Source organism: Macaca mulatta, chromosome 13 (assembly GCF_049350105.2).
Source record: "Macaca mulatta isolate MMU2019108-1 chromosome 13, T2T-MMU8v2.0, whole genome shotgun sequence".
In the NCBI taxonomy this organism is placed as follows: domain Eukaryota; kingdom Metazoa; phylum Chordata; class Mammalia; order Primates; family Cercopithecidae; genus Macaca; species Macaca mulatta.
The window spans coordinates 80,930,383-80,957,345 of NC_133418.1; the positions used below are offsets into that span (position 1 = coordinate 80,930,383).

The 26,963-nt window shown below is 37.7% G+C and overlaps 1 protein-coding gene across 1 annotated transcript in view; it reads left to right on the forward strand.

Annotated features, from left to right (window-relative positions):
• The window catches only part of LRPPRC (leucine rich pentatricopeptide repeat containing), a 117,915-nt gene that overhangs the window by 77,302 nt on the left and 13,650 nt on the right, over positions 1-26,963 (forward strand). Inside the window, exons 26-32 of the mRNA XM_015112262.3 lie at positions 727-795; positions 1,529-1,619; positions 8,853-8,995; positions 9,116-9,233; positions 14,385-14,511; positions 22,322-22,410; positions 26,560-26,764. Of these exons, the coding sequence (XP_014967748.3) occupies positions 727-795; positions 1,529-1,619; positions 8,853-8,995; positions 9,116-9,233; positions 14,385-14,511; positions 22,322-22,410; positions 26,560-26,764 (842 nt within the window). The remainder of the gene's footprint in view (positions 1-726; positions 796-1,528; positions 1,620-8,852; positions 8,996-9,115; positions 9,234-14,384; positions 14,512-22,321; positions 22,411-26,559; positions 26,765-26,963) is intronic.

A 26,963-nucleotide genomic window follows, 5' to 3' on the forward strand; every position in this document is an offset into this window, starting at 1 on the left:
CAGGCGTGGTGACCCATGCCTGTAATCCCAGCACTTTGGTAGGCTGAGATGGGCAGATCACTTAAGGCCAGGAGTTTGAGACCAGCCTGGCGAACATGGTGCATCCCCGTCTCTACCAAAAATATAAAAATTAGCCAGGCGTGGTGGCACACACCTGTAATGCTAACTACTTGGGAGGCTGAGGCAGGAGAATTGCTTAAACCCATGAGGCGGAGGTTGCAGTGAGCCGAGATCATGCCACTGCACTCCATCCTGGGCAATAGAGTGGGACTCTGTCTCAAAAAATAAAAAAATAAAGAGCACATGCATGTGAATGTTGACACACCCATGTTTTATTTGACGTTTTCTAGTTTATCGCTTATTTTTGAACTAAAGAAAGTATAACCATTTTATTAATTAAAGATTTATGGAATGAACATTGACCTGCAATGCAGCATTTGGAAATAATTGGCATCTTCTAGGCACAGGTTAAATATAGGTTGTGTTTTATGCTCTGTTCTAATCTTACTTAAAGGTCTATGATAACTATGGGGTTAATTTTAGTTTTGTATTAGTTATAGTATAAATTTAGTATATACATTGTATACTAGTATATATAGTTTAGTGTATAAGTTTAGTATATATGTTTGGCAGCAAATTCATAAGAAAAGAAACTGTCTTTGAGGAAAAAAATAATATTCAGCCGAAGCCTTACCTTGGGTGCTATGTGATTATTTTATTTTACAGACTCCAGGGATTAGAGCTCGATCTACAAGGCTTCAGTGGTTTTGTGACAAATGTATTGCAAATAATCAGGTTTGTATTTGATTCTGATGTCTCAGTCACCTAAAACTGTGAGTAAAAGGCAAGGGTCCTCTGTGTCACGTGAACGTTTGGGGATTTCGAGAGACGGGGCATTGTAGAAGCAGTGTTTATCTTGGTTGTTTGCCAGATAAGCAATGGCTTATTTATTATTCCTGAGGTGCAGTAGAAACCCTAAATTGTTAACCTGGGCCCTGAAGATTTTATCTTTAACTAGTTGGTTGGAGCAGGCCGACCTTGTGTCTTTGGCACTAATGCACTAAGCCTTCATTAGTCCTTAGTGGCAGGAGGAGTTGCTTCCCAGAGCTCTGGAATTTCTGCTTGCCCTCCTCTGGTGCAGGTACCTGTTTGCATCATGCCAAATAAAAGCCCCAGGGCAAGAAGAGTGTAAAATTTGGAGGGAGAAGTATTTTGTTAGTGTACGATATTCTCATTGAGTTCTCCCACCCAGATATCTTTGAATTAGTTATTCACGTTGTGTTCTTGACTCCAAATTTTTTTAAAATCGTGGTAAAATAAATATAATGTAAGATTTATCATTTAACCCTGTATAAGTATACAGTTCAGTGGCATTAAGTTCATTCACATTGTTGTGCTCAGCCCATTAACTTTTGAAATGAAGTTAAACTGCCCTTTGGTAAAGTTAATTTGAAAGATTATTCCACTGCTGTTTGTTAACTATAAAATATATAGCAAGGTAGATCTGTCTTTTAATCTTACTTTTAAGGTTGAAGCTCTGGAAAAATTAGTGGAGCTGACACAGAAGCTATTTGAATGTGATAGAGACCAGATGTACTACAATCTGCTAAAACTGTATAGTAAGTGATTTAACTGTTCTTCATGTTTTCATTTATTCTGTTGAAGGCAGTGGCAGGAAAGGAGTGTTTGGTTTTGAGGGAGCTCCAGGGATTGTCAGAAGGCAGTTTTCATTCAACAGAGGCTCAAGTAGAGGCTAGATTGAATTTTATCACAGAATGTTATATTGTAGCACTAGGCACTGTATATCTTCATAATTTCTGACATTCTTACTGCAATAATGAGAAAGTACGAAAACCTTCATCAGAACCACAGAATTTAATAGGACTTTTTGAGGTAAGAATGATCTTTCTGTTCTTTTTATTTAAACCTTCAGGTAAATTTATTGGTCACTTTTATAAATAGGTAACCACCAAAACGTTGATGTATGTAGATATTTTTTTCTTTTTGCAAGAAGATGCATATCTTGCATATCTATATACAAACTCATTGTTAAACAGTTTTTAAAATGTCATATATTTTTGACTGTTATATATTACAAACATTTTTCTATATTTAATCACCTACAAATAACTAAAATACTACATAGATGTACTAAAATTTATTCAGCCCATCTCCTGTTACTGGGTTTGTGAATAGATTTCCATTTTCCATTTCTAAAACAACACTACATTATTCATTTTTGTGCCTTAATGTTCATTCACATCCTTAACTCTTTTCTGAGGCTAAAATCTTAGTATTTGTATTTGACATTTCAGAAACTTTTGATCTCTCTTTTCCAACAATGCTCTAGTAGTTTTATACCAGTGTACACATTTGGAGCTTTACAGTTTCTTTTAGGATTTTTTAGTGGAGAGGAATAACACTTAGAACAGCCAGTGACCTTTCCCTATATGATTCATGGATATTTATCTAGATTTATTGTTCTTCTTTTGTCTTGGCAAATTTCCCTTCACCAAACAAATAAGGGGATTTATTTGTCTTTTCAGACTTGTGTTTATTACCATTGAAAGCTTTCTTTTACATCTTGATGATGTAAATGAAATTAAATTTGCTAAAAAATTTATATTCCAATTTTTGGTTGTATTGAAATACACATTTCACAGTGTAATTCTTAAGACTTTGGCTTGAGCGATGATCAAGTTTTTGCACACAATGCTGAGGTTGGTATTGAATGTATAGAATTAAAAACCTGTATTTTAGGCAGTTGGTCCTCAAATTGCAAATTATAATCTGTATTTGAGCACCTACTTTTTCTTCCTTTTAAAGAACAGTTTCATGATGAAATTCTAATGTGCCAAGCTCAAAAGAAACACTGACTGTATGTCTGAATGTGTCTTATTATTTCAAGTAGTCCTCATAGAAGACTATATAAACTTTGATTCAGAAAAAAAAAAGAAAAATCTATGAAGCCCTTACTGTGTGCTAGACATTGTGGTAGGCACTGCAAATGTAAAGGTAGTGCTCTGCTGAAAGGGTCAGCCCCATCACCAAGTCTTAACACCGCAGCGGGTAAGAACAAGTGTAAGTATGTGGTAGTCTAGGGCCACACAAACTTCTTCCTGTTCAGAAGAACTTTCACTATTAGTTTTGTTTTGTTTTTTGTTTTTGAGACAGGGTCACCCCAGCTAGAGTACAGTGGTGTGATCAGAGCTCACTGTAGCCTCAACCTCGTGGGCTCAAGAAATCCTCCCACTTCAGCCTCTCAAGTAGCTGGGACTACAGGCATGTGCCACCACACCCTGCTAAAATTTTTTTTTTTCTTTTACTTTTTGTGGAGACGGGGTCCCACTGCGTTGCCCAGGATGGTCTTGAACTCCTGAGCTCAAGCAATCTTCCTGCCTCAGCCTTCCAAAGGGCTGGGATTACAGGCGTGAGCCACTGTGCCCGGCTTCTTTTTTTTTTTTTTTTTTTAAAGAAACAATAAAAATATACAACGTTTAGCTTCATCTTAAAATTTCCATTAGGGATATATGGTCTTTGAGGTTTAATGCTATTTTCTTGTCCTTAATTTCCTCTATCTGTCCTGTTGGACACCTGTCTCCAGTTCTTGCGTTGCATTTGAGCCAGTAGTTTGAGAAGGTTGGCAGAGTGTGGTTAGCTTCTTAGGAGGCTGGAAGCCAGTGGAATCCTATAGAGAAGTATACATACTTTTTAACCACATTTGTATACCTACCTTCTGCCATGTTATAAATAGATAATCTGATTATAATAGCCCTAATCCTTTCCTTTCTGAAGAAGCAGCAAGCTATCCCCTTCTGCATTTTGCCTTCAGACTTGTGCCACTATTTAAATATTGTTACATGGACTCAGTTGCTTTGAAATGGAACACATGATATGAATTGGTAGTAAATGTGGACTCATACTTTTTAAAAATCCATATTTTGCATTGTGGATTTCTTTCTTAGGATGCAATTTTAGCCCTTGAAAGAGATTGAATTAGTAGTTTTTTTTAGATATTTGTTGAAAAGCAACTTTCCTTTGTTTATTTTAAAACAGTACTTTTCACATACCTGTACACACTTAATTTTGTGGTAAATTATACTACAGAAACAGGCACAAAACACAGATATGTAGCTCAGCCAACACCCATGGAACTGCGTTGCATAAGTCTTACATACATTTAAATACAAGCTTTTATTAACATAAAAGTGCTTGCATTTTCTGTGGACTCAGTATAACATGATCTGTTACAAAATTTTGTCATTATTCAAACTTCATTTCTATCCTTTCCAATATATTTTGAGCTTTCATTGTGACAAGTCTTGCAAAATTAGCTTCTAGAAACTATAACAAACATTAATTACATGAATGAAATGACTTCCTCACTTGCTTAAGGAATTTTCTATTATTTCTATATGACATTTTCCTATGTTCTGAACACTTCTTCTTTACAGATAGAAAGTAGAAATTAATTTCTTTGTATAGTAGTCTAGCCAAGAGTCAAGCTGCCTTACATTTGTAAGTTTGCAATATAATTCTTTGAATCTATTTAAAAAGTCTGTATAACCTCATTTATTCTATCTCAGTAATGATTTATATATTATTTCTTCAAGTAAGTATAGCCATTTACATTTCTTTTCGTATTGTGTGGCCTTTTCCTCCTCCATTATTACACAAGTGAAATGAACATATTCTGATTGCTAAAGATTCAAACAATATAATACTATACTAGGTAACTCTGAAAACATCATTGTGTCCACCGCCGCCCCCTAACCTCTTATCTCAGATGTAACTTTGTCAATTGGCCATCCTTTCTATGTCTTCTCTACACACTGCCCTCTCTGTACCTTTATATCCATATATTTTTTATGTATGTACCTATTATTTTGATTCTTTTATATCCTGTTTTGATTGTTTTATACTCTACATGTTTCATGTTCTACATTTCTACACTGTATTCTGTGGCTTTTGTTTTACTTAACAATATGAAATAAATTCACAAGAAAAATACTTGCTTTTTCTCCCTTTTAACGAATCTTGACTGCTGGTATCCTTAAAACCTCTGAAGTCGATGAATTTTTTTTAATGAATTTATGGGTTTTTCAAATGTATTTGTGTTTTATTTTAGTCCTTATTTGTTTTAGTGTTCACATTATCTCGTCTTTGGCCATTGGGAACCCCTTCACATTGGCTCCTGTGTTGGATTCTATGTTGCCTGACACACCCCATTAGTCTTTGTTAGTGTCTTGTTTTCAGGCATAACAAGACAATCCAGGCTTATGTTACATCATTCCTGTCCTAGACTGTAATCCTTATTTTATAGGGGAATGATACTTAGGTCCCATAATCAGGTAATTGACATGGGGAATATGGAAATTGCACCATCATATCATTGTGTAAAAACCATCAGCCTTATGATTAAAACCCTGAAGTAGAGATCTCTTAGTTTAATACCATAGAGAACACGTGTGAAAAGTGCCACCTGGTATACCCTGGTTCCATAGCCATAAAATGTTGCCCCACAACTGTGTCTATTCTTGTAAAATTCACTAATATTGTCAGAAATCTTTGGTCTTATAACGTAAGGGTTCTCAGAGGTCATTTAGAACAGTCTGTCCTCTTGTTCTTTCAGGAGGGAACTGTGAGTTCCAGGAAAGTGATGTGATTATAGAGGCAGAGTGTCCATTTCTTGGTCTTAGCTCAAGTTTGTGGCTGTTAGATTATTTGAATAACATTATTGTCTCAGTAGGATTTTAAACACACAAAGGATATTATAAAAAAAGGCATAGCCTTTCTGCACATTTGTGAGAGTTTACACACAGCTGCAGATTTTGACACACTGATTTGCTTGACTACTTCAAATCTTTGTTTTGTATTTTGTGATCCAGATACAATTCCAGGAAATTTTTTCCCTCTGAAAAATATTTACTGAGTTGTTTCATGCTATATTATACTAATTCTCATCTGTATTTTGAAATATTTTCTTAAGTTGCTAGTCCTTTTGTTGTTGTTGTTGTTTGTTTTTTGAGACAGGGTCTCACCCTGTCGCCCAGGCTGGAGTACAGTGGCACAATCTTGGCTCACTGCAACCTCCACCTCCCAAGTTCAAGTGATTCTCCTGCCTCAGCCACCCCAGTAGTTGGGATTATAGGCATGCACCACCACACGTGGCTAATTTTTGTATTTTTTGTAGATACGGGGTTTCACCTTGGCCAGGCTAGTCTTGAACTCCTGGCCTCAACTAATCTGCCCACCTCAGCTTCCCAAAGTGCTGGCATTACAGACATGAGCCACTGTGCCTGCCCACTAGTCTATTTTAACAGGTGCATCTCTGTAATATCCTTGCCCTCCCAAAGTAGAAGCTTTTTATATAGTTTTGTGCTATTTTTAAACAAAGAAAATAATGTTCCCAGAATTCTTACAGCCTAAAGGCACAGAGCTGTAGATTATCCACCCACCTTTTTATTGTTCAGAAAAATTAAGTCCCCTTTTAAAGGTCCTTAGCAGTACTGTGTCTAGCTGTTGGAAACCTTCCCTATCTTCCCACAGTCCACAAGGACCTTTTGGCAGTCAACAGAAGTGCTCCACTTTTTTTCCTTCTACGGAATAAAGATTCAGAGACTTGGAATTTTTTTTTTTTTAATCAAATAAGTTTTATACTTTCACATACTTGAAATACTTCAATTTTATATTACACAACATTTTAATGAAGAAAAAGCATAATTAGCTAATGAGAGTCTTGTTTTGAAAATTGGTTGTAAATGTAAGGCTTTTATATTACTTGGGTTAATTTTATCAGTATATGTATAAAATCACTCTGCACTTTACGTTAATTTCTGCCATCTGGGCCTCCTTGCAGTGTAGTCTGTGTGAAAGTTTAGGCTGCAGCTGGGCACGGTGGCTCACACCAATAATCCCAGCACTTTGGGAGGCCAAGGCAGGTGAATTGCTTGAGGTCAGGAGTTCAAGACCATCCTGGCCAACGTGGTGAAACCCTGTCTCTACTAAAAATACAAAAATTAGCGGGGCATGGTGGCACACACCTGTAGTCCCAGCTACTTGGGAGGGTGAGGCAGGAGAATCGCTTGAACCCTGGAGGCGGAAGTTGCAGTGAGCTGAGATCAGGCCACTGCACTCCAGCCTGGGCAACAGAACAAGACTCCATCTCAAAAAAAAAAAAAAAAAAAAGTTTAGGCTTCAGTCTGTGTGACCCAGGGGAATTTCTCTACTCATTATTTAAGGTTTTTTTTTTTTTTTTTAAATTGCTAATTTCCCTTGAAGAATGAGTATGCTTTGTTTTTTGTTCTTTAAATTTTTTACTTTTAGGAGTCATTAGTTATCAAAAAACTTAACTTTTTGGTTTTCAGGAGAATAATCTAGGAAAATCCTACGTGTTTTAGTATTTTTCCTCTAAAATGCTGAGGAACAAATGTATTCATGTTGCCTGGAACATTTGTGCTCTGAAACAAACCCTTCCTTCCTAGAGCTGGACCCCACACAATCCAGATATTTCTTATACCTACTGGCAAATTTAAAAAAAAAAAGACATCTAAAGCAAGTTTTCTGTGCATTTAATAATTGTATTGCACTTGGTGTCATGTGACATTTTTCATATCTTGCCCCAGTTTTTCACAAGCAGAAATTAATTTATTATATTAAATGACTTGATCTTTCCTTTTCCAACCATGAGAATTTCTAAAAACAAAGTTTTGATTCTAGAGTTTTTGCTATTTGTAAAGACTAGATTACCACATGAAAGGAAATGGACTTTTCAATACGAAGGGATCTGCCTATTTCCTTCCCAGCCGACTTCCTGTCCCCTTGTAATAGTCTGATAGCATTATCAGTTGAGATAAGAAATCTAAGGAGATTCCACGTATCTCACATGGTCATAGAAACTCTTCGTGTCGACAGAAGAAACATAGACTATTCTCTCTCTTCAACTAAGTGAAAAGGTTTGTCACTTGTAAAGAGAATTACACACTTTCAGTCATTTTAGTACACACTACAGCTGTGTACTATACGGCAGCAGCCCCCAACCTTTTTGGTACCAGGGACTGGTTTCATGGAAGACAGTTTTTCCACAGACCAGGTTGTGGTGGTGGATGGGGATGGTTTGGGGATAAAACTGTTCCACCTCACATCATCAGGCATTAGTTAGATTCTCATAAGGAACGCACAACCTAGATCCCTCACATGCGCAGTTCACAATAGGGTTTGTGCTCCTATGAGAATGTAATGCTGCCGCTGATCTTACAGGAGGTGGAGCTCTCGGGGCAATGTTTGCTCGCCCGCCCACTGCACGCCTTCTGCTGTGTAGCCCGGTTCTGTAGCCTTTGCAAAGATCATGGATGTATGTATACCGTATGCACCGCATATGAGCGCATATATATGTATACTGCATATGGTACACATATATATACATACGTTATGTATGTATGGTGCCATATGCAGTGTGTGTGTATATATATCTCTCCATGATCTTTGCAAAGGCTAAAGGTCATAGTTGAATTGTTACCTGTTTCTGATTTTGATTTCAGCAGTAGGCACTTTCTCAGTAACATTAAAAAGACAAACTTTTTATCAACATGATTGAAAGTGTTTAATAAAGTGTGATGGGGGCTTCTTGTTACTGCTTTTTGATAGGTAGGGTATTTTTGGTTTGTAATTCAGAAGTACAGAGAAAAGTTCCCTTCTTGACTTCGGGTCACAGTCACATTTGGTTCCTTTCCCTAAAGGGCAGCATTTGGAATAATGCTTTCTTCAACATCAAATAAGAAAAGTTCTAAATATTTTTGTGAATTCTCTTTAGTATACTTATTGATTAATTTCTGCTTAATCAAATTCTACAGAAATGAATGGTGACTGGCAAAGAGCTGATGCTGTCTGGAATAAAATCCAGGAAGAAAATATTATTCCTCGTGAGAAGACATTAAGATTATTAGCGGAAATCCTTAGAGATGGTAACCAGGAAGTTCCATTTGAGGTACCTGAGGTAATTGTTTTTGGCATAATCATAACAAGATTTTGTTAGTATAATTAGGTTATAGATTAGCCTACTTTTATGCTGAAAAGATCACCAGTTTTTATTTAACAGAATAATTTTGTTTTAAAGTGGTATGAAGATGAAAAACATTCCCTGAATTCTTCATTGGATTCTTCATCAGACTCAACCACAGAACCTGGTTTCCAGAAAGATATATTGAATGCCTGCCAATTGAAGCAAAGCAAAGGCAAGCACATATGGGAATGGCAGTGTGGGAGCGGGGGGTCTTCTAATAGCAGTGTGGGAAGTGCTGTAGGTTAGAGATAGGACTTAAATTTTATATATTTCTTGTCCCCTTCCATACTTTAACGAAAACATTTTGGGGCAAGTGGGAAGATGTAACTGTTGACGGAGTGGTAGATAATATTAAGGAATTACTCATTATTTTTTTTGAGACAAGTCTCACTCTGTCGCCCAGGCTGGAATGCAGTGACATGATCTCAACTCACTGCAAGCTCCACCTCCTGGATTCACGCCTCCTGAGTAGCTGGGACTACAGGTGTCCACCACCACACCCGGCTAATTTTTTGTATTTTTAGTAGAGACGGGGCTTCACCGTGTTAGCCAGGATGGTCTCGATCTCCTGACCTCGTGATCCGCCTGCCTGGGCCTCCTAAAGTTCTGGAATTACAGGCGTGAGCCACTGTACCCAGCCGGAATTACTTATTTTTATTAGATGTGATAATGGTATTATGATTTACTTATAGGAAAATGTTCTGAAATTTTGAGATCCACATGAGTTATTGAAGGATGAAAAAAGTCAAGATTTCTATAATTTATTTTAAAATGCTTAAGCTATAAAAAACAAAGCAGGCTGGCCATGGTGGCTCACACCTGTAATCCCAGCACTTCGGGAGGCTGAGGTGGGCAGATCACAAGGTCAAGAGATCGAGACCATCCTGGCCAACATGGTGAAACCCCATCTCTACCAGAAATACAAAAATTAGCCGGGCGTGTTGGTGCATGCCTGTAGTCCCAGCTACTTGGGAGGCTGAGGCAGGAGAATCACCTGAACCTGGGAGACGGAGGTTGCAGTGAGCCAAGATCGCACCACTGTACTCCAGCCTAGCAACAGAGTGAGACTCCGTCTCAAGAAAACAAACAAATAAAAAAAAAAGCAAATATGATAAAACGTTAATTGTTAGACATAAGTGATAGATATATGGAAGGTGAGATTCATTATACTATTCTTTTTTTTTTTTTTTCTGGAGACAGGTCTCACTCTGTCACCCAGGCTGGAGTGCACTAGTTTGCAATCATGGTTCATTGCAGCTCCCACCTCCTGGGCTCAAGCAGTTCTCCTACCTCAGCTTCCCAAGTAGCTGGGACCATAGGCACACACCACCACACTTAGCCAATTTTTGTAGTGACGAGGTCTTGCTATGTTGCCCAGGCTGGTCTTAAACTCCTAAGCTCAAGTGGTCCTCTCACCTTGGCCTCACAAAGTGCTGGGATTACTGGTATGAGCCACCACCCCCAACCTGTACTATTCTTCATACTTTTCTGTACATTTGAAAGTTTTCATAATAAATGCCATTGTTGGCATACACTTTTATTAAAAATATTTTTTTGAAAATAGCATTGTGGCAAATATTATAACTTACTTGAAAGCAAAAAATGATTAAGGCACTAATTACTATACTAGTGTGTATTGACGTGATCCAGCAGTATCTCGAGGTTAGAGGTCTGCTTCTTGATTTTCTTCCCTTTCTCTAGTATTAAGTTTTCCTGAAGATATCTTCACCTCTCTTAATGCCTACTTTAAATTTTGTTTGACCATCTTTAACCCTCTGATAGGAGCTTGCAAGTTGAATTTTATATTTTCACTTAGACTTCTTATACTGTTCCAGAAGCATATATTACTCTTATTTTCTTTACTTTTATTAATTTCTTTTCATTCTAGCTTTCCATAGAATGATTCCTTCAGTTTTAGGGTGGATTTCAAGGATGGTTTATTATAGTTTACCATTAAGGAAATAAATACAACAGAATTCTTTTTTTAAATATTAGTATTGATAGTTTTGAGGTTTGTTTATTAGAAAGGAACCAATGTAGACATTTATGGAACTTCTTCATTTCCTAACTTAACTAGAAGGCTTGGCTAGGCTTACAGGCTTGGGAGGCCAACGTGGGCAGATCACTTGAGCCCAGGAGTTTGAGACCTGCCTATGCAACTTGGTGGTATCCCATCTCTCCAGAAAATACACAGATTAGCCTGGCTTGGTGGCACAGGCCTATAGTCCCGGCTACTCAGGAGGTTGAGGTGAGAGGATCAGGAGGTTGAAGCTGCATTGAGCCATGATCGCACCTGGATGATTGAGTGAGACCCTATCAGAAAAAAAAAAAAAAAATATGTGGCAGTGATGTAAAATGTATGAAGTAAAAATAAGCTAAGTTCTTATGCCTCCTCAGTTACCTCTATAGTATAACTTTTTATTCATTCTGAGTCATTTTCTTTTCTTTTTGAGACGGAGTCTTGCTCTGTCACCCAGGCTGGAGAGCAGTGGTGCATTCTCGGCTCACTGCAACCTCCACCTCCCGGGTTCAAATGATTCTCCTGTCTCAGCCTCCCAAGTAGCTGGGACTACAGGTGCGCACCAGTCTATTCAGTCTATATATGTTTCAGTACATGCTATGCATCTTTGAAAGTGAAGTATAAGATTAAGCTTGATCAATACTATGTAAATGTTCTGGTGAAGTGTTTTTTTGTTTTTTTTTTTTTTTGTGAAACAGAGTCTCACTCTGTTGCCCAGGCTGGAGCGCAGTGGTGCAACCTCTGCCTTCCAGGCTCAAGTGATTCTCCTGCCTCAGCCTCTCAAGTAGCTGGGATTATAGGCGCCCGCCACTATGTCCGGCTTTTTTTTTTCTTTTGTATTTTTAGTGGAGATGGGGATTCACCATGTTGGCCAGGCTAGTCTCAAACTCCTTACCTCAAGTGATCCGCCCGCGTAGCCTCCCAGAGTGCTGGGATTATAGGCGTGAGCCACCACCAAGCCCGTCCTCTGGTGAAGCTTTGATTTGACCAAAATGAATAGTTAGTGTACAGTTTAAGTGAAAACATTTAAGTAGTTAAATACAATGTAGTTAAATACAAAGTAGTTAAATACAATGCAGTGCGTATTATAAATGTAGAGCTACCTCTATTCTGGAATTTTCATTTATCTAATTGGTTTCATCCTGTTAATTCTTTTTTTTGGGGGGGTGGGGGTTAGAATATTGGTCTGTCACCCAGGATAGAGTGCAGTAGTGCAATCTCAGCTCACTGCAACCTCTGTCTCCTGGGTTCAAGCAATTCTTCAGCCTCAGCCTCCCAAGTAGCTGGGATTGCAGGCGCCCCCCGGCGAATTTTTGTATTTTTGGTATATACCGGGTTTCACCATGTTGTCCAGGCTGGTCTCGAACTCCTTACCTCAAGTGATCCTCCTACCTTGGCCTCCCAAAGTGCCGGGATTACAGGTGTGAGCCACTGTGCCCGGCCATAATCTCAGGATTCGAATGTTTCGTGAAATGTGAATGCTTTGAAAATTGAATGATTACATTAACACTTTTCTGGTAGTTCAGTCTACTTAGAGGCGTCTCATGATTGTCACATCAGAAACAAATGTATGGTGAATGGGTTTGGTATAGTAAAATGCTAATAAAAAAAAAAACTAATAGGGACTAATATACTCAGCCACACCAAGTTAATGTGAAGACCACAATTTTAGAAAACAACAAGAGTTTCCAAATAAGTGTGAAATATTATGTATGATTGTTAGGAAGTTGACAATAATTATATTGCATCTTAAGTTTTTAGCCCCCTAAAAAGCATTGGGTATTGAATGGCAGATTTTATTGCAGTCATCTTATTGTGTGTCGTGGTTTAAATATTTTATTTAGCAGAGCTGTTCTGTGACTTTAATAAGTAAATAAAACTTTCTTAAATTTGTGATGCATTGATACTGGTACTCGAATGAAGATATGTCATTTTCTCCCATTTCAGAAAAGTGAAATACACCAAATAGACTAGGTATCTGATGGAAATGATACTGGAGTTTCTTCTTGCATATTAGCGTGTTTTTATTTTCTGTTTTTTGCCAGTGTCCTGGAATATACAGTTGTTCACAACCATAGAAATCTAGTGTAAGGCACTTGGAAATTTAATGACTAACAGGGACTGTTCTATGGAAGACTTACTTGAAATGTGATAAACTTGTGCCATTGTTACTTTCACTTGCCCAAACTGTTCTCCTTAGTTAAGATGCAAATATAAATGTTGTCATATTTTTTTCTCCAAATTTAGCTTAAAGGGATAAATATTTCTTTTGACAGTGCCACTTAAGTTTAATTAAGGGGCTAATGCACACATCCCCTAACTCATACATAGAAGCATAGCAATTTTTGCATGTTCAGAAACTTCTAAAGTAGCTTAAAATGTTCTTCTGAACATTAAATAATATCATGTTCCGTCTTAATTAGAAGTTTTATATTTCCTTACATTGAGCCCTATATTCGTAGAACTATCACGTAGGCCATACGTGATAGTTCAGTTATGCCCCATCTTTATTGTGATTTGTTTATACACAGAAGGGAGTAGATTGTAGTTTCAGTTGGCTGTTTATAGCCAGGCAATTTTATTTCAGAAAAGTAAGTGACTGAAAAGTGTAGTTACTTCTCTTTTGGTAACATCTTTTCATTCACTGACAGTTATTGTGAACAAGTGAAATAAAACTGTTAATCAGTCAAACAAATGTTGCTTAGTTTACTTGTTAGATATCTGTATATTTGAAAATTGTATGTTTTTGTATAAGTCCTGTCGTAGCCAAATAATGTGATCTCCTAATTTTAGAATTATAGGCTATATTCTCTTTAGTGCTATTGTGTTGAAATGTTAACCATTGTAACCACCCACTTATAGATTAAAGATTGCTTTAAAATGAATCTTTTGCTCCCCTCAATCTAAATTATACCTCTGGTTTATTTGGACTTTAACACACATTTTGCGATTTATTTTGAAACTAGTATCATCTTTTCATAAATTCAGAAGAGCTATTTCTCATTTTTATTAGAAAGAAAATAATTTATCAACTTAAGAAAGCTCGTATGAGAAATCATTTTAAGAGGAAACCCCTTCAGGCACCATCCATTCGGATTAAGTTGTAATTTCCAAAACCGTAGCTTTGTCTTTAAAATATTTGAAGAATTACGTCAGTGTGTCTCTCTATAGAGTGGCAACAGTGGGTTGGTATTAAAAAGCAGAAATATTTGGGTTTAGGTCTTTGTTTCAGGATTTTTTCCATCCTTTTGGCATTTCAGAATAATGTCATCTCATTTATTTTTTGTCTGTTTTCTCTCATAGAGGCATATGGTATTTTCCTGAAAGCAAAACAGCAAAACGTTGTATTTAATGCTGAAACCTACAGTGATCTCATTAAATTACTGCTGTCAAAAGAGTATTTTACACAAGCAGTGGAAGTGAAAGCATTGTAAGTATTAGTCCATTTATTAAACCTCTTGTTTAAAAAAGAATATTGGCTACCATTAGCCAATAATAATAATAATGTGCTGTGTAGTGCAATTGCTTGATTGGCCTCAGCTACCCATAAAAATCATATGAAATGGTTAACTAATTTTATCAGGGTTTTTTCACCTTAAAAAAAAAAAAAAAAAACCATTACTGGCCATACACAATGTAGTACATTTTGCTTAATGTTCCATCACGATTCATTTAAGATATCCATGCACAGAAAAGTAATTTTATTATATTCTGTTTCTTGTTCAGCAGCTAAATCCATGTACCTTTTGTGGGGGGAGTAGCCTGAGAAAACAAAGACACCATAGACTTTGAACTTAGACTAAGATTTGAATCTTACTTGAAAGTTCTGTGACCTTGGGAAAATTACCTGCCATCTCTGATCATTAGTTTTTCTTCTGTATGATGAGTGTATGATAATATTACTTAATACTAAAGATTTCTTCTAGGTGTTGAAGAAGGTAGTGTGAAGTAGAAAAAACATAGGTACTGAACACATTTTATTTGTGTTTCCCCCTCCTTTCGTGTTTTTTAATTAAAAAGAAAAATAATCTGACTGGGCGAGGTGGCTCATGCCCGTAATCCCACAAGTTCGGGAGGCGGAGGTGGGTGGATCACCTGAGGTCAGGAGTTTGAGACCAGCCTGACCAACATGGTGCAACCCCGTGTCTACTAAAAATACAAAAATTAGCCGGTCATGGTGGCGTTTGCCTGTAATCCCAGCTACTCAAGAGGCTGGGACAGGAATATCACTTGAACCCAGGAGGTGGAGGCTGCAGTGAGCTGAGATTGCGCCACTGCACTCCAGCCTGGGTGACAAAAAGGAGACCCTGTCTCAGAAAAGAAAAGAAGAAGAAAAGGAATAATCTGAAAAAATTTTTAAGTCCACAACACTTTTAGAATATTAGAATCCTAAGGAGAAAATGGATGCCTGCCATCCTTTCACATCACAAGAAAACCTGGCAGTGTCCTAGTGTTGCTAAAGTTATGCATCATAGGCCGTAGTTACTGTCTGTGTTTTAGTATTGAAAATCGTGTTCTATATGACTGTACTTGTCTGTGTGTATGTGTGTGTGGTCTTGAATCATCATTTGTATGTCTTGATACAAGACAGTTGCACTAGGACTGTCGGGTTTTCAATGTACTCTGTGTGTCATTTGTGTGTTTTCTCAATTCCTAATCAAATTATATCTATATCTCTAGAACACTCGATATACCCTTAATTAGTGACTTGGAAAATTTGACATTGAGCAGTATCCTGTCATAGGTCAAGGGTGTGGATCATCTAAAATTACTTTCCTCAGAAAATTATGAAACTCTCCATGCCAACCCTCTCCATGATAATGAAGGAGAGCTAGAAAAAAGAGAAGCATTTTGTGTTGAGAATTAAGTCTGATTAAGTGATGAGATAGAAGCAAAGACAGAAAACTTAAAAAAAATTAGATTTTGGGTTTGGTCATGAAGACCTCTGAAATACTTCCTAAAAGTACAGGTTTTAATTTTTTTTTTTTTTCTTTCTCATTTTCATTGGGTTTGTTCTAGAACAGTGATCCTTATTCTGGTAGCATAAAAAGATTTCCTCACAGCTCACCACAAAGATTATGATTCAGCCAATTTGGTGTGGGGTCTGAGAATGTACATTTTACTCCATACCCCAGGTGATTGAAGAATCATGTCTTAAACATTTTGATCGCATATGATTAATAACAAATTGTACTTGATATATCACGTGTAACTATATTATAAAACATACTCAAAATAGAAAATCACATATGATTAATAACAAATTGTACTTGATATATCACATGTAACTATATTATAAAACATACTCAAAATAGAAAATCTTCATAAGATGAAATTTTTAAAAAGAGATTTAAGCCCAGGCATGTTGGCTCATGCCTCGTAATCCCAGCACTTTGGGAGGCTAAGGCTGAAGGATCACTTGAGGTCAGGAGTTCGAGACCAGCCCGGGCCAACATGGTAAAACCCTGTCTCTACTAAGAATATAAAAATTAGTTGCCGGGCGCGGTGGCTCAAGCCTGTAATCCCAGCACTTTGGGAGGCTGAGGCGGGTGGATCACGAGGTCAGGAGATCGAGACTATCCTGGCTAACATGGTGAAACCCCGTCTCTACTAAAAATACAAAAAACTAGCCGGGCGTGGTGGCGGGCGCCTGTAGTCTCAGCTACTTGGCTGAGGCGGGAGAATGGCGTGAACCCGGGAGGCGGAGCTTGCAGTGAGCCGAGATCACGCCACTGCACTCCAGCCTGGGAGACACAGCGAGACTCCGTCTCAAAAAAAAAAAAAAATTAGCCTGGTGTGGTGGCGGGCGCCTGTAATCCGAGCCACTCGGGAAGCTGAGGCAGGATAATCGTTTGAACCTGGGTGGCAGAGGTTGCAGTGAACCCAAGATCGCGCCACTGCACTCCAGCCTAGGCGACAGAGCGAGACTCTGTCTCAAAAAAAAAAAAAAAAAAGAGAGAGATGTAAAGGTTTTCTTGCCTCACCCTAGAGTGTTCATACAGTGTACATGCCGCTCATTGAAGACCACTGGTCTACAGTAGTTTCAAAACGGCAGTTGCAGCCAATTAGTGGGTCATGACATCTATTAAGTGGGACAGAACCAACATTGTATTAATGAAATAGTACAGACTATTTCAGAGTACTTCTGTAGTAAAGATACTATTTCATGAAAAGTTGCTTTCAGTTATGCGTGTGTGTGTATGTATCTGTGGATTGGGTTGTCATGTAAAACATCATTTCTTACTATAGTCCTCCCATAGATCTTGATCTACCAAGGTTGAAACCGCCGACCTGGAAGATAGTTGTAAGCATGACCTCTATTTGCCTTAAATTTACAACCTGTGAAATATAGGTTTATCTTTTTTTTTTTTCCTTTAAGTTCTAGGGTACGTGTGCACAACGTGCAGGTTTGTTACATATGTATACATGAGCCATGTTGGCGTGCTGCACCCATTAACTTGTCATTTACATTAGGTATATCTCCTAATGCTATCCCTCCCCCCTCCCCACAATAGGACCCGGTGTGTGATGTTCCCCTTCCTGTGTTTAAGTGATCTCATTGTTCAATTCCCACCTATGAGTGAAAACATGCGGTATTTGGTTTTCTGTTCTTGCGATAGTTTGCTGAGAATGATGGTTTTCAGCTGCATCCATGTCCCTACAAATGACATGAACTCATCCTTTTTTATGGCTGCATAGTATTCCATGGTGTATATGTGCCACATTTTCTTAATCCAGTCTGTCACTGATGGACATTTGGGTTGATTCCAAGTCTTTGCTATTGTGAATAGTGCCGCAATAAACATACATGTGCATGTGTCTCTATAGCAGCATGACTTATAATCCTTTGGGTATATCCCCAGTAATGGGATGGCTGGGTCAAATGATATTTCTAGTTCTAGATCCTTGAGGAATCGCCACACTGTTTTCCACAATGGTTGAACTAGTTTACAGTCCCACCAACAGTGTAAAAGTGTTCCTATTTCTCCACATCCTCTCCAGCACCTGTTGTTTCCTGATTTTTTAATGATTGCCAAGGTTTATCTTCTTCCCTTCTCTAGATCTTCATGAAGCCTTCTTGAGGTATGATTGACATGTAAAAAGATATATATTTAATGTATCTATCTCAGTGAGTTAGGGGATAAGTGTACACCCTTGGAACCATTTCCCACTTCAAGGTCACAAACATATCCTTCCCCTTCCAGAGTTTCTTCCCACCCTCAATATTATTATTTATTGGGTTTTGTGTGTGAGAGAACACACTTGTGATCTTTCCTCTTAGCAATTTTCAGTATAAATACAGTATTGTTAGCTGTTGGCACTAAGCTGTATAGAGCTCTAGAACTTATCTTCCATAACTGAAACTGTACTTTAACCATTATCTCATTTCCCCTCCTCCTAGTCCTTGGCATCCGCCATCATGCTCTGCTTCTTAGTTTGATATACAAGTAAGACTTTTAGCTGTGTTATCTACCAGGGTTATTTGGGAGTTGCCTTCCCCCATGCATCTTTATGCACCCAAGAGAACCCAAGATCCAAAGCCTGAAGTCAGTCTGGGCTTTGGATGCATGTCCTCTCCCTTGAACCAATAAAATGTTATATCTGACTATGTAGAATTGTTTCATGGCTTAAATTGTTGAGTACTTTAAAAAATAATGCTGGACTGAAAATTCAGAAGTGAAAGTTCAAGTTACTAATTATCCAACTATGTTACTTGAGGTATTTCAAGAGATATTTGTGGATTCAGTTCCTGTTTATTGCCAACTAGGTCCTCTCTTCCCATTCCCATTCTGTGTCAGTGATCAGAGTGAAAAACAATTGTTGCTTTGTTATAGGCAACTTTATTATAATATGGTGGCCAAATGAGCTACTGTAGCAAATGGCAGTACCGCTCTAGTATTATTCGGGCAGTCTTACTCTGGATCCATAGCTATCTGTTGTTACAGTTTTCTATGTAATGTCACTTGGTCAACCTTAAGAGCCATGGTTTTGGTGGAGCATGGTGGCTCAGTGGCTAACGGCTATAATCCCAGCACTTTGGGAGATCAAGGCAGGTGGATCAGTTGAGGTCAGGATTTCGAGACCAGCCTGGCCAACTTGGTGAAACCCTGTCTCTACTAAAAATAGGAACAATTAGTCAGGCGTGATGGCGCATGCCTGTAATCCCAGTTACTCAGGAGGCTGAGGCAGGAAAACGACTTGAACCCAGGAGGCGGAGGTTGCAGTTAGCCAAGATTGTACCACTGCACTCCAGCCTGAGTGACAGAGGAAAAAAAAAAAAAGCCATAGTGTCATTTTTATTTTGCCTTTGTTGTCATCTAATATGTTACAGATATACTTGACCTCTAATAAGATTTCAACTTTATTTACAAAGTCATTTAACCTTCCCAATAAGCCATGAAACCTCAAAAGTAATAGTAACTGCTGCCTTTTAAAAATGTTCAATAAACCAACTTTCTTTCATTTTTTTTTTTTTTTTTTTTTTTTTTTTTTTTGACGCGGAGTCGTGCTCTGTGCCCCAGGCTGGAGTGCAGTGGCGCGATCTCAGCTCACTGCAAGCTCCGCCTCCCGGGTTCACGCCATTCTCCTGCCTCAGCCTCCCGAGTAGCTGGGACTACAGGCGCCCGCCACCTCGCCCGGCTAATTTTCTTGTATTTTTAGTAGAGACGGGGTTTCACCGTGTGAGCCAGGATGGTCTCGATCTCCTGACCTCATGATCCGCCCGTCTCGGCCTCCCAAAGTGCTGGGATTACAGGCTTGAGCCACCGCGCCCGGCCCTTTCTTTCATTTTTTAGTTTCCTCATGGTTCAAAATAATTTATCTGTAGTAAATGCTTTCAAGGGAGGGAAACCACTTATTCAAAGAGCAGTAGGGGATATAAACTCTTGTTTTAAATCTCTGCTAACATTAAACCATATTCTTAGGGACTTTAGGAATCATGTAACAACAACCCTACTTTATCTTTTGAGAGTAGAACTTGATTTTCTCTTGTTCCTCTTGGCTTCCTGTATCATTCTGTTCGGAAATAATGCTATGTCTGTCACTGATGATTTTTATTGAATTGGCCAGTTTTTGTTATCCTAAATAATATAATCACCAACTAATGTCCTTTGTGCATGTTATGTAAGCACAGTCATTGCTTACACGAAAGCTCACTTCTCATGCCTATATTACATGTATTATACCATATTTACTTTAAAATGTTACCTAAAATCCATTAAAACCATAAGGCAACAAAAGTCTTAAATTTGAAATGCTGTCGTTTCAGAGCAATAAATTCTCTGAAATGTCCAATGTGAAAGTTTCCCTATAATACTGTCTTCTTTGGTTAAGATAGTTTAATTTTTGCAGTTCATTGTAAATTGAAAGAGGGGTACTCTTTTTCCCCTATAATTTTTTTCCCTTCATTTTGACAGTTCTAAAAATAAAATGTCTGGAATTCTCTGCTATCCAGTTCAGTAACCACTAGTCCTATGTGACTGCTTAAATTTAAATTAGTTAAAATATAATTAAGATTTCTGTTTCTTCATCAGAGTAGCCATATGGCTAGTGGCTAACCGTGTTGGACAACACAAGTGAAGAATATTCCCATCATCACAGAAGGTTTGATTTGACAGCTCTGGACTCGATTTTTTCGAGTTTTAATTTTGAAAGATCAAAATTAGGAGTCAAAAGTTAATGTCTTTTATTATATCGTATAAATGATTCCAATGCAAAGATCTCTACCCGCAACTTTTTAAAACTTTTCTCTTTTTGCCACTTTGGAATCTGTTTTGGTTGTAATTGATCAGTTTCTACATATGTAGGATATATTATTATAGAATAGATCTAGGGTTTCTTCTTCCTGATATTTATCTCCACTTTCATATTTGTAATGAGCAGGCAACTTGAGACAGGAAGAGATTATTGAAAAAGAACGTTATAGGCTTTGAGGTTTTTGAAAGGTTTGTAGTTCATACTTAGTGTCAGTTAAAAGAGAAGTTTCGTTACCTTGTGGTTTTAATGGATTGTAGGTGAATATTTTTAAGTTAATATGGTATAATACATGTAATAATATTAGAAGTGAGCTTTTAATAGTGTCTAATTTTTATTTAATCATGCTAAAGATTGAGAAAGTAAATCCTTTGTGCAATTCGTAGTCTCATGCATGAGTTGTTGACTTAAGAGCTTTGACAGATGGGACAAAGGAGAAAAGTCAAACTGAGCAATGGGTGCTTTGGTGGGATTAAGAGGATTGGTCAGAGGAATAAGAAAATCCCGTGTCCAGGGACTGTAGGGGGTGGACCTTAGAGGCTGAAAGTGACTGAGAGGATGGGCATGTCATGGTGTCTCTGGAGGATTTTCTTGGGATTGATGAGAATAATTTAGCAGTGACCCCGCTTTCGTTGCAATCTGCCCAGCTTATATGTCCATGTTAGATTTTCTAATTCAGAGATGAACTCTGGGAGCATTAAGGATGCTGAAATTTCATCGCAGGAGATGCACAAACAGTGTAGCAAACAGAAATCTTCAGCTAGGTTTTGGGGTTTCCTGTTTGCTTTTGTTGTTTCATTTTGCTTTTTTTAATCCTGTAGGTTTTATTGAAAAGTCAAGTGATTTTTTTGCTCTTGAGTTTTAAAAGTTGGTGTTTCATTTCAAACTTAAGGCTAGGGCAAGATGGTTGTGTGAAATTTTTAATTTTAAAGTACCAATAGTTTGAGTCCTGTAGTATGTTTGGCTTCAAAAACTGTATGAATTTAGATGGCAGAAATTTGAAAATTAATTGACCAAGTGATACAGTGTTAGTAATCTGCTTTAGTTTATATTTAAAATGTACGGTGCTGAAAATAAATCTTCATTTTTGTTTCTGGAAGAAGAGTTTTACATTTTATAATTACTGTGAATGTAGAAAAAAAAAAGTATCCAGCTTAGGATACGGCAGAACAATGCGGGGCACGCAGTTATTTTAGTCATCTAATATGTCAGCATTCAAGAATCTGAACCGATTGTTTAAAAAAAATCTTGTACTTTGTTTCTTTTGTTGCTCATTTCCAACTTTGTCATCTGTCAGAATGCAAAAAAAAATTATCCTTCTATAACCATTGACAGGATAACACAAAAGCTGTCTCCAGGTCGATATTTTGCAGCAATATTTTTAACATACGAACAGTAGTTTTTATAATTTCACCTTGGTGCTCAACCATTTATTATCATATCAGAAGCATGTCAGTAATTCCTTTCTAAATGTCTGCTTCTTTTAGCGCGGAGACCCACATCAAGGGCTTCACACTGAACGATGCTGCCAACAGCCTCCTCATCATAACGCAAGTTAGGCGGGATTATTTGAAAGGTATGTCACAATGCTTGACCTTTACGTCACATTAATGCCTCTGCAGATTTTTCTTGTAACGCCCTTCGAATACTTGGATAAAGGAGTCCATTTAGCAAATTACCTGCTTATCAAGAGCCTTTTGTGGTAGCTGAGAGACGTAAATTACTGTACATGCATTTATAATACAGCTTGAATATGAATGTACTTGTCATTTGACCACTTAGTCCAGTTTCCATTCCATTTAACACAAGATGGGTTTTCTTAAGATGAATCACAGCTCTTCAGACATGCAAAATTTGTGTTCCAGAACGAGAGAAAGTACAGGCTTTCAAGTGCGTTAAAATTCACAGCACAAGTCATTTTGCTTTGGAAATTAACATACTTTAGAGCATCTGAAACAATTCCCAGCAGTTGTTTCTTGCATATTGTGTTGGTTGTGTGTGAGATAGCAAATGAGTTAAATTGAGTGTTAAATGTGTGGGATTGTGCACCAAATGATTATAATATTGATTTTTAAAACTTAATCTAATACTTTTTAAATAGTTCATAACACAAACAGCAATAAAATACAGTGTTTGTTTGAAGTTTAGGTTTTCAAATTAATGTTAAGAGAATGACACCTGAAAGATGTGGACATGACTTTGGGGAGGATTGGGGTGGGGGCCATTGGTTTGGTAGAGGCTGTTTAAGAGTTTTCAAGCGGATGAAATTGGATATGGAGGTCTTACGAATGATCTCCCAAGGGGGACTATGATGAATCTCTTAAATTTAGGTAAGTAACTTTCCACTTCAAGATTTACATTTGAATTTGAGTGAATACAGTGATACTGCAGTTTTGCCAATACAACAAAACCCACTTAGGAGATCTCTAAGGAAGGTTGAAAAAGCTCTGGAAGTGTAACCTCATTGCTTCCTCTCTCTGTAATAATGGTGTTATTCCTCATTGCATGTTTTGGTTTTGTTTTGTTTTAGGGTTTTGTTTTGGTTTTTGGTTTTTTGGTTTTTTGGGTTTTTTTTGAGATAGGGTCTCATTCCGTTGCCCAGGCTAGAGTACAGTGGTGGCATGGCTCACTGCAACCTCCGCCTCCTGGGTTCAAGCGATTCTCCCACCTCAGCCTCCTGAGTAGCTGGGATTACAGGCGCCTGCCACCATGCCCAACTAATTTTTGTATTTTCACTAGAGACGGGGTTTCACCATGTTGGCCAGGCTGGTCTTGAACTCCTGACCTCAAATGATTCTCCCGCCTTGGCCTCCCAAAGTGCTGAGATTACAGACATGAGCCACCGTGCCCGTCCTGCATGTTTATCACATAATTTCACATCCTTGAGAGGAAGTTGTTGTTTAATTGTGCAACTTTAATGTTGCTTATAATACCTAAATGTACTGGTCTTTAGCTGTCTTCCTAATTGATTAGTACTGAATATGTAAGTGAATAGAAAACACTTTTTGTGCCCAGACTTTTGTGGCTAGGCGCAGTGGCTCACACCTGTAATCCCAGCATTTTGGGAGGCCGTGGCAGGAGGATTGCTTGAGTCCAGGAGTTCAAGACCAGCCTGGGCAATGTAGCGAGACCTGGTCTCTACAAAAAATTTTTAAATAGCCAGGCATGGTGGCATGCGCCTGTAGTTCCAGCTACTTAGGAGGCAGAGGTGGGAGAATCGTTTAAGCCCAGGAGGTTGAGGCTGCCATGACCCATGATGGTGCCACTGCACTCAGCCTGAGCAAGAGCGAAATCCTTCCCCTGGCCCCCCCAAAAATGACTTTATGTCCTGTTAGTATTTTATGTAATAAAATGATAAACAATTTTAAAACAATGAAAAGTTAAACTTGCTCGCCATATAAATAAGCTCATTGTCTTAAATAGCTTTTGTTTCTGTAGACATGGAGATAAGAACAAAACACTTTTCTGATTTCAGAGGTTCATTTTTCAGCTGAATCTGACCCAAATTTCTTCAGCTTGATTGGTACCCTTTATTTTTATGTTAGGTGCCCTGTGTAAGCTACAGGAAAGGACATGGTATCATTTATCATCTACTCTTCTGAGCTGTTCAGCTCAACTGGAGGTTGCCTGAGAGCAGGAGCCTTGAACCCACTGTTGCGGCACTACCTCTTCCACCCCCACCCCACCCCCCTTCCTGAGCATATCACCACAAACCTGTTGTTGGAGTAAAATGATCATCAGTGAGGACAGGAGTGGTGTTTGCACTTATTTTGCTCCATGGCTGATGAGAGCTCTTAATTTTTAAAAGTCCCCTTCTGTTCTTCTGCCTTTCTCTGTTTTAGGTTTCTTTTTCTCAACCCCATCTAAAATAGGAAGAAAAAATAAAGCCGATTAAATTTTACTGTTGGTGAATATTAATAGCTGATACGTGGCACTTGTACAGTGTAATCAGTATCACTAGTGAGTAATTGTGTAAATGTTGGAATTAGGTGACAGTGGGAAAGGACCTGGGGTGAGGGATGTGGATGGGTATCATTTTTGGTGTTCCTGAAGTCATTAACTGTACAGAAGGCAAGCCTTATATGAGAATAGGATTTAGGTCACAAGGTCCTGTGCTATCTTTGGACAGACATGAAATGGTCTGTTCTCCCCACCCTTCTGCTCTCTCGTGCACACACGCACTCGTAGATGGAAGCCCTGGGATCGTTGGAATCTTCGAGTCTTGTTTAAAAATATGACCTTACCTTGGGCAAACTAATCTCTGTGCCCAGGTGTCTCATCTGTAAAATTGGTACTTGTCTCGGAAGGGTAGTTGTGAGAATAGCTGTTTAAACTGCTGTGCCTGGTATGTAGTAAATGCTCAATAAGTTTGAGTTACTGTCGTCACCATCATTAATCTTATTTTTGTTATTACTGTTTTAACGTACTGTGGGAAGATCCTCCCTAGCTGACAATATTCTTGGTTAATAAGACTATTATTATAATTATCTGTGTATGACCACCCAGTAACAAAATTTTATCAAGCCTATTATAAACTATATTTTTAAAATAGTATAAAAACATTTTTTGTTTCCTATATGTGCATGTGTATTTTTAAATTTTTATTGACTATGCTTTTTAAACTTTTTCTTTTTTCCCATTTTAGAATGAGTGGTTTAGATTGTATATCTCAAATAATTATAAATTGTTTATTCATTAATGAACACTAAATTCATCATGTCTTTCCACTGTATTTTTAGTAGACTTTAATTAATACCCTTTCCCTATTTCTCTGTAAAGCTAAGCTGTTCTTATTTGGAGAGTCTTAGTTTTGTCTAAGTTACATTGCTTTAGTTGCTGTAAAGCTATAAGTTTTCTTTGATAATGGTAGGGGTAATTGTTATGCTGTTCCTCAGTCTACCACTTTATTTCATATCATGATTTTGCTACAGTTTTATGAGTCAGTTAGCTAGAAGGCTATTCCATAGTTATTTACAATCAAGTACTTGAAAGTATAATACTTCAAAAAAACATATAAACAAAACTCCATTGATTATACAGATGCTGCTCAACTTACCGATGGGGCTAAGTCCGGATAAACTCATCTTAAGTTGACAATGCATTAACTACCCCATAAACCCTTCGTAAGTCAGGGACTATCTGTATTCATGGGTATCAATAGGCTTTTTTTTTTTTTTTTAATTTAGTGCAAGAAAATAATCACAGGGCATCTAATCATAAAATAAATTTGTTGGTGTGAAAGTTGAATGTTTCAGTTTGGAACATTGATCCTAGAGGGAGATACTGTTTTTGAGAAAGAATTGTTGGGATATTGAGTTTCGATGATCATTTAATCTTTGAGTTAATAAAATCTGGACAAGTATGAGCATGGATAGAAGTCACACATTTTTGGAAACTCTAATTTTTAGAAACTCTTATTTATATTCATTTGAACTTATCAACTTTAGTCACTAAATGTTATCCCTAAATGGAACTCATATTGTCGGTAACATTTGTATTTTCTCTGTGCCTGAAAGAAATTTCTCAGGCCTCAAATATCTTATGTAGTCAAGTACATAATTTTGGGGGTATCTCATGAAGTATTAATATTTTCTGTAATCTAAATTATTCATAGCTTTTTGTATATGGCCATTTGGTGCTCATATTTAAAAGCTGGTTTTCAAAATGCATTAAAGTCAGCACAGGTCATATAAGAAAAGCCGTGTCTCCTGCTCTTGTATTTTAGAGGCTCTAACAACGCTGAAAACAGCATTGGATCAGCAGCAGACCCCTTCGGGGATAGCAGTGACCCGCCTCATCCAGGCATTGGCCATGAAGGGTGATGTTGAAAACATAGAAGTAGTTCAGAAGATGGTAAATGGACTTGAAGACTCCATTGGACTTTCAAAAATGGTTTTCATCAATAACACTGCTTTGGCACAAATAAAGAAGTGAGTATTTGCAAGCCTTCTTTTCCTTCATTGGCCACTAGAATGGGCATTACCTGAGATACCACCTTTTAAAAACTTTTAGACATGTGGAAACCGTATCAACTGCAGAGGAAATGTTGATGTTAGTTGCTGATTAGGGAGTAATTATATGTTGAAAAATATGTTTTTTCTTTACCTTAAATCTTAGAATAAACAGCAT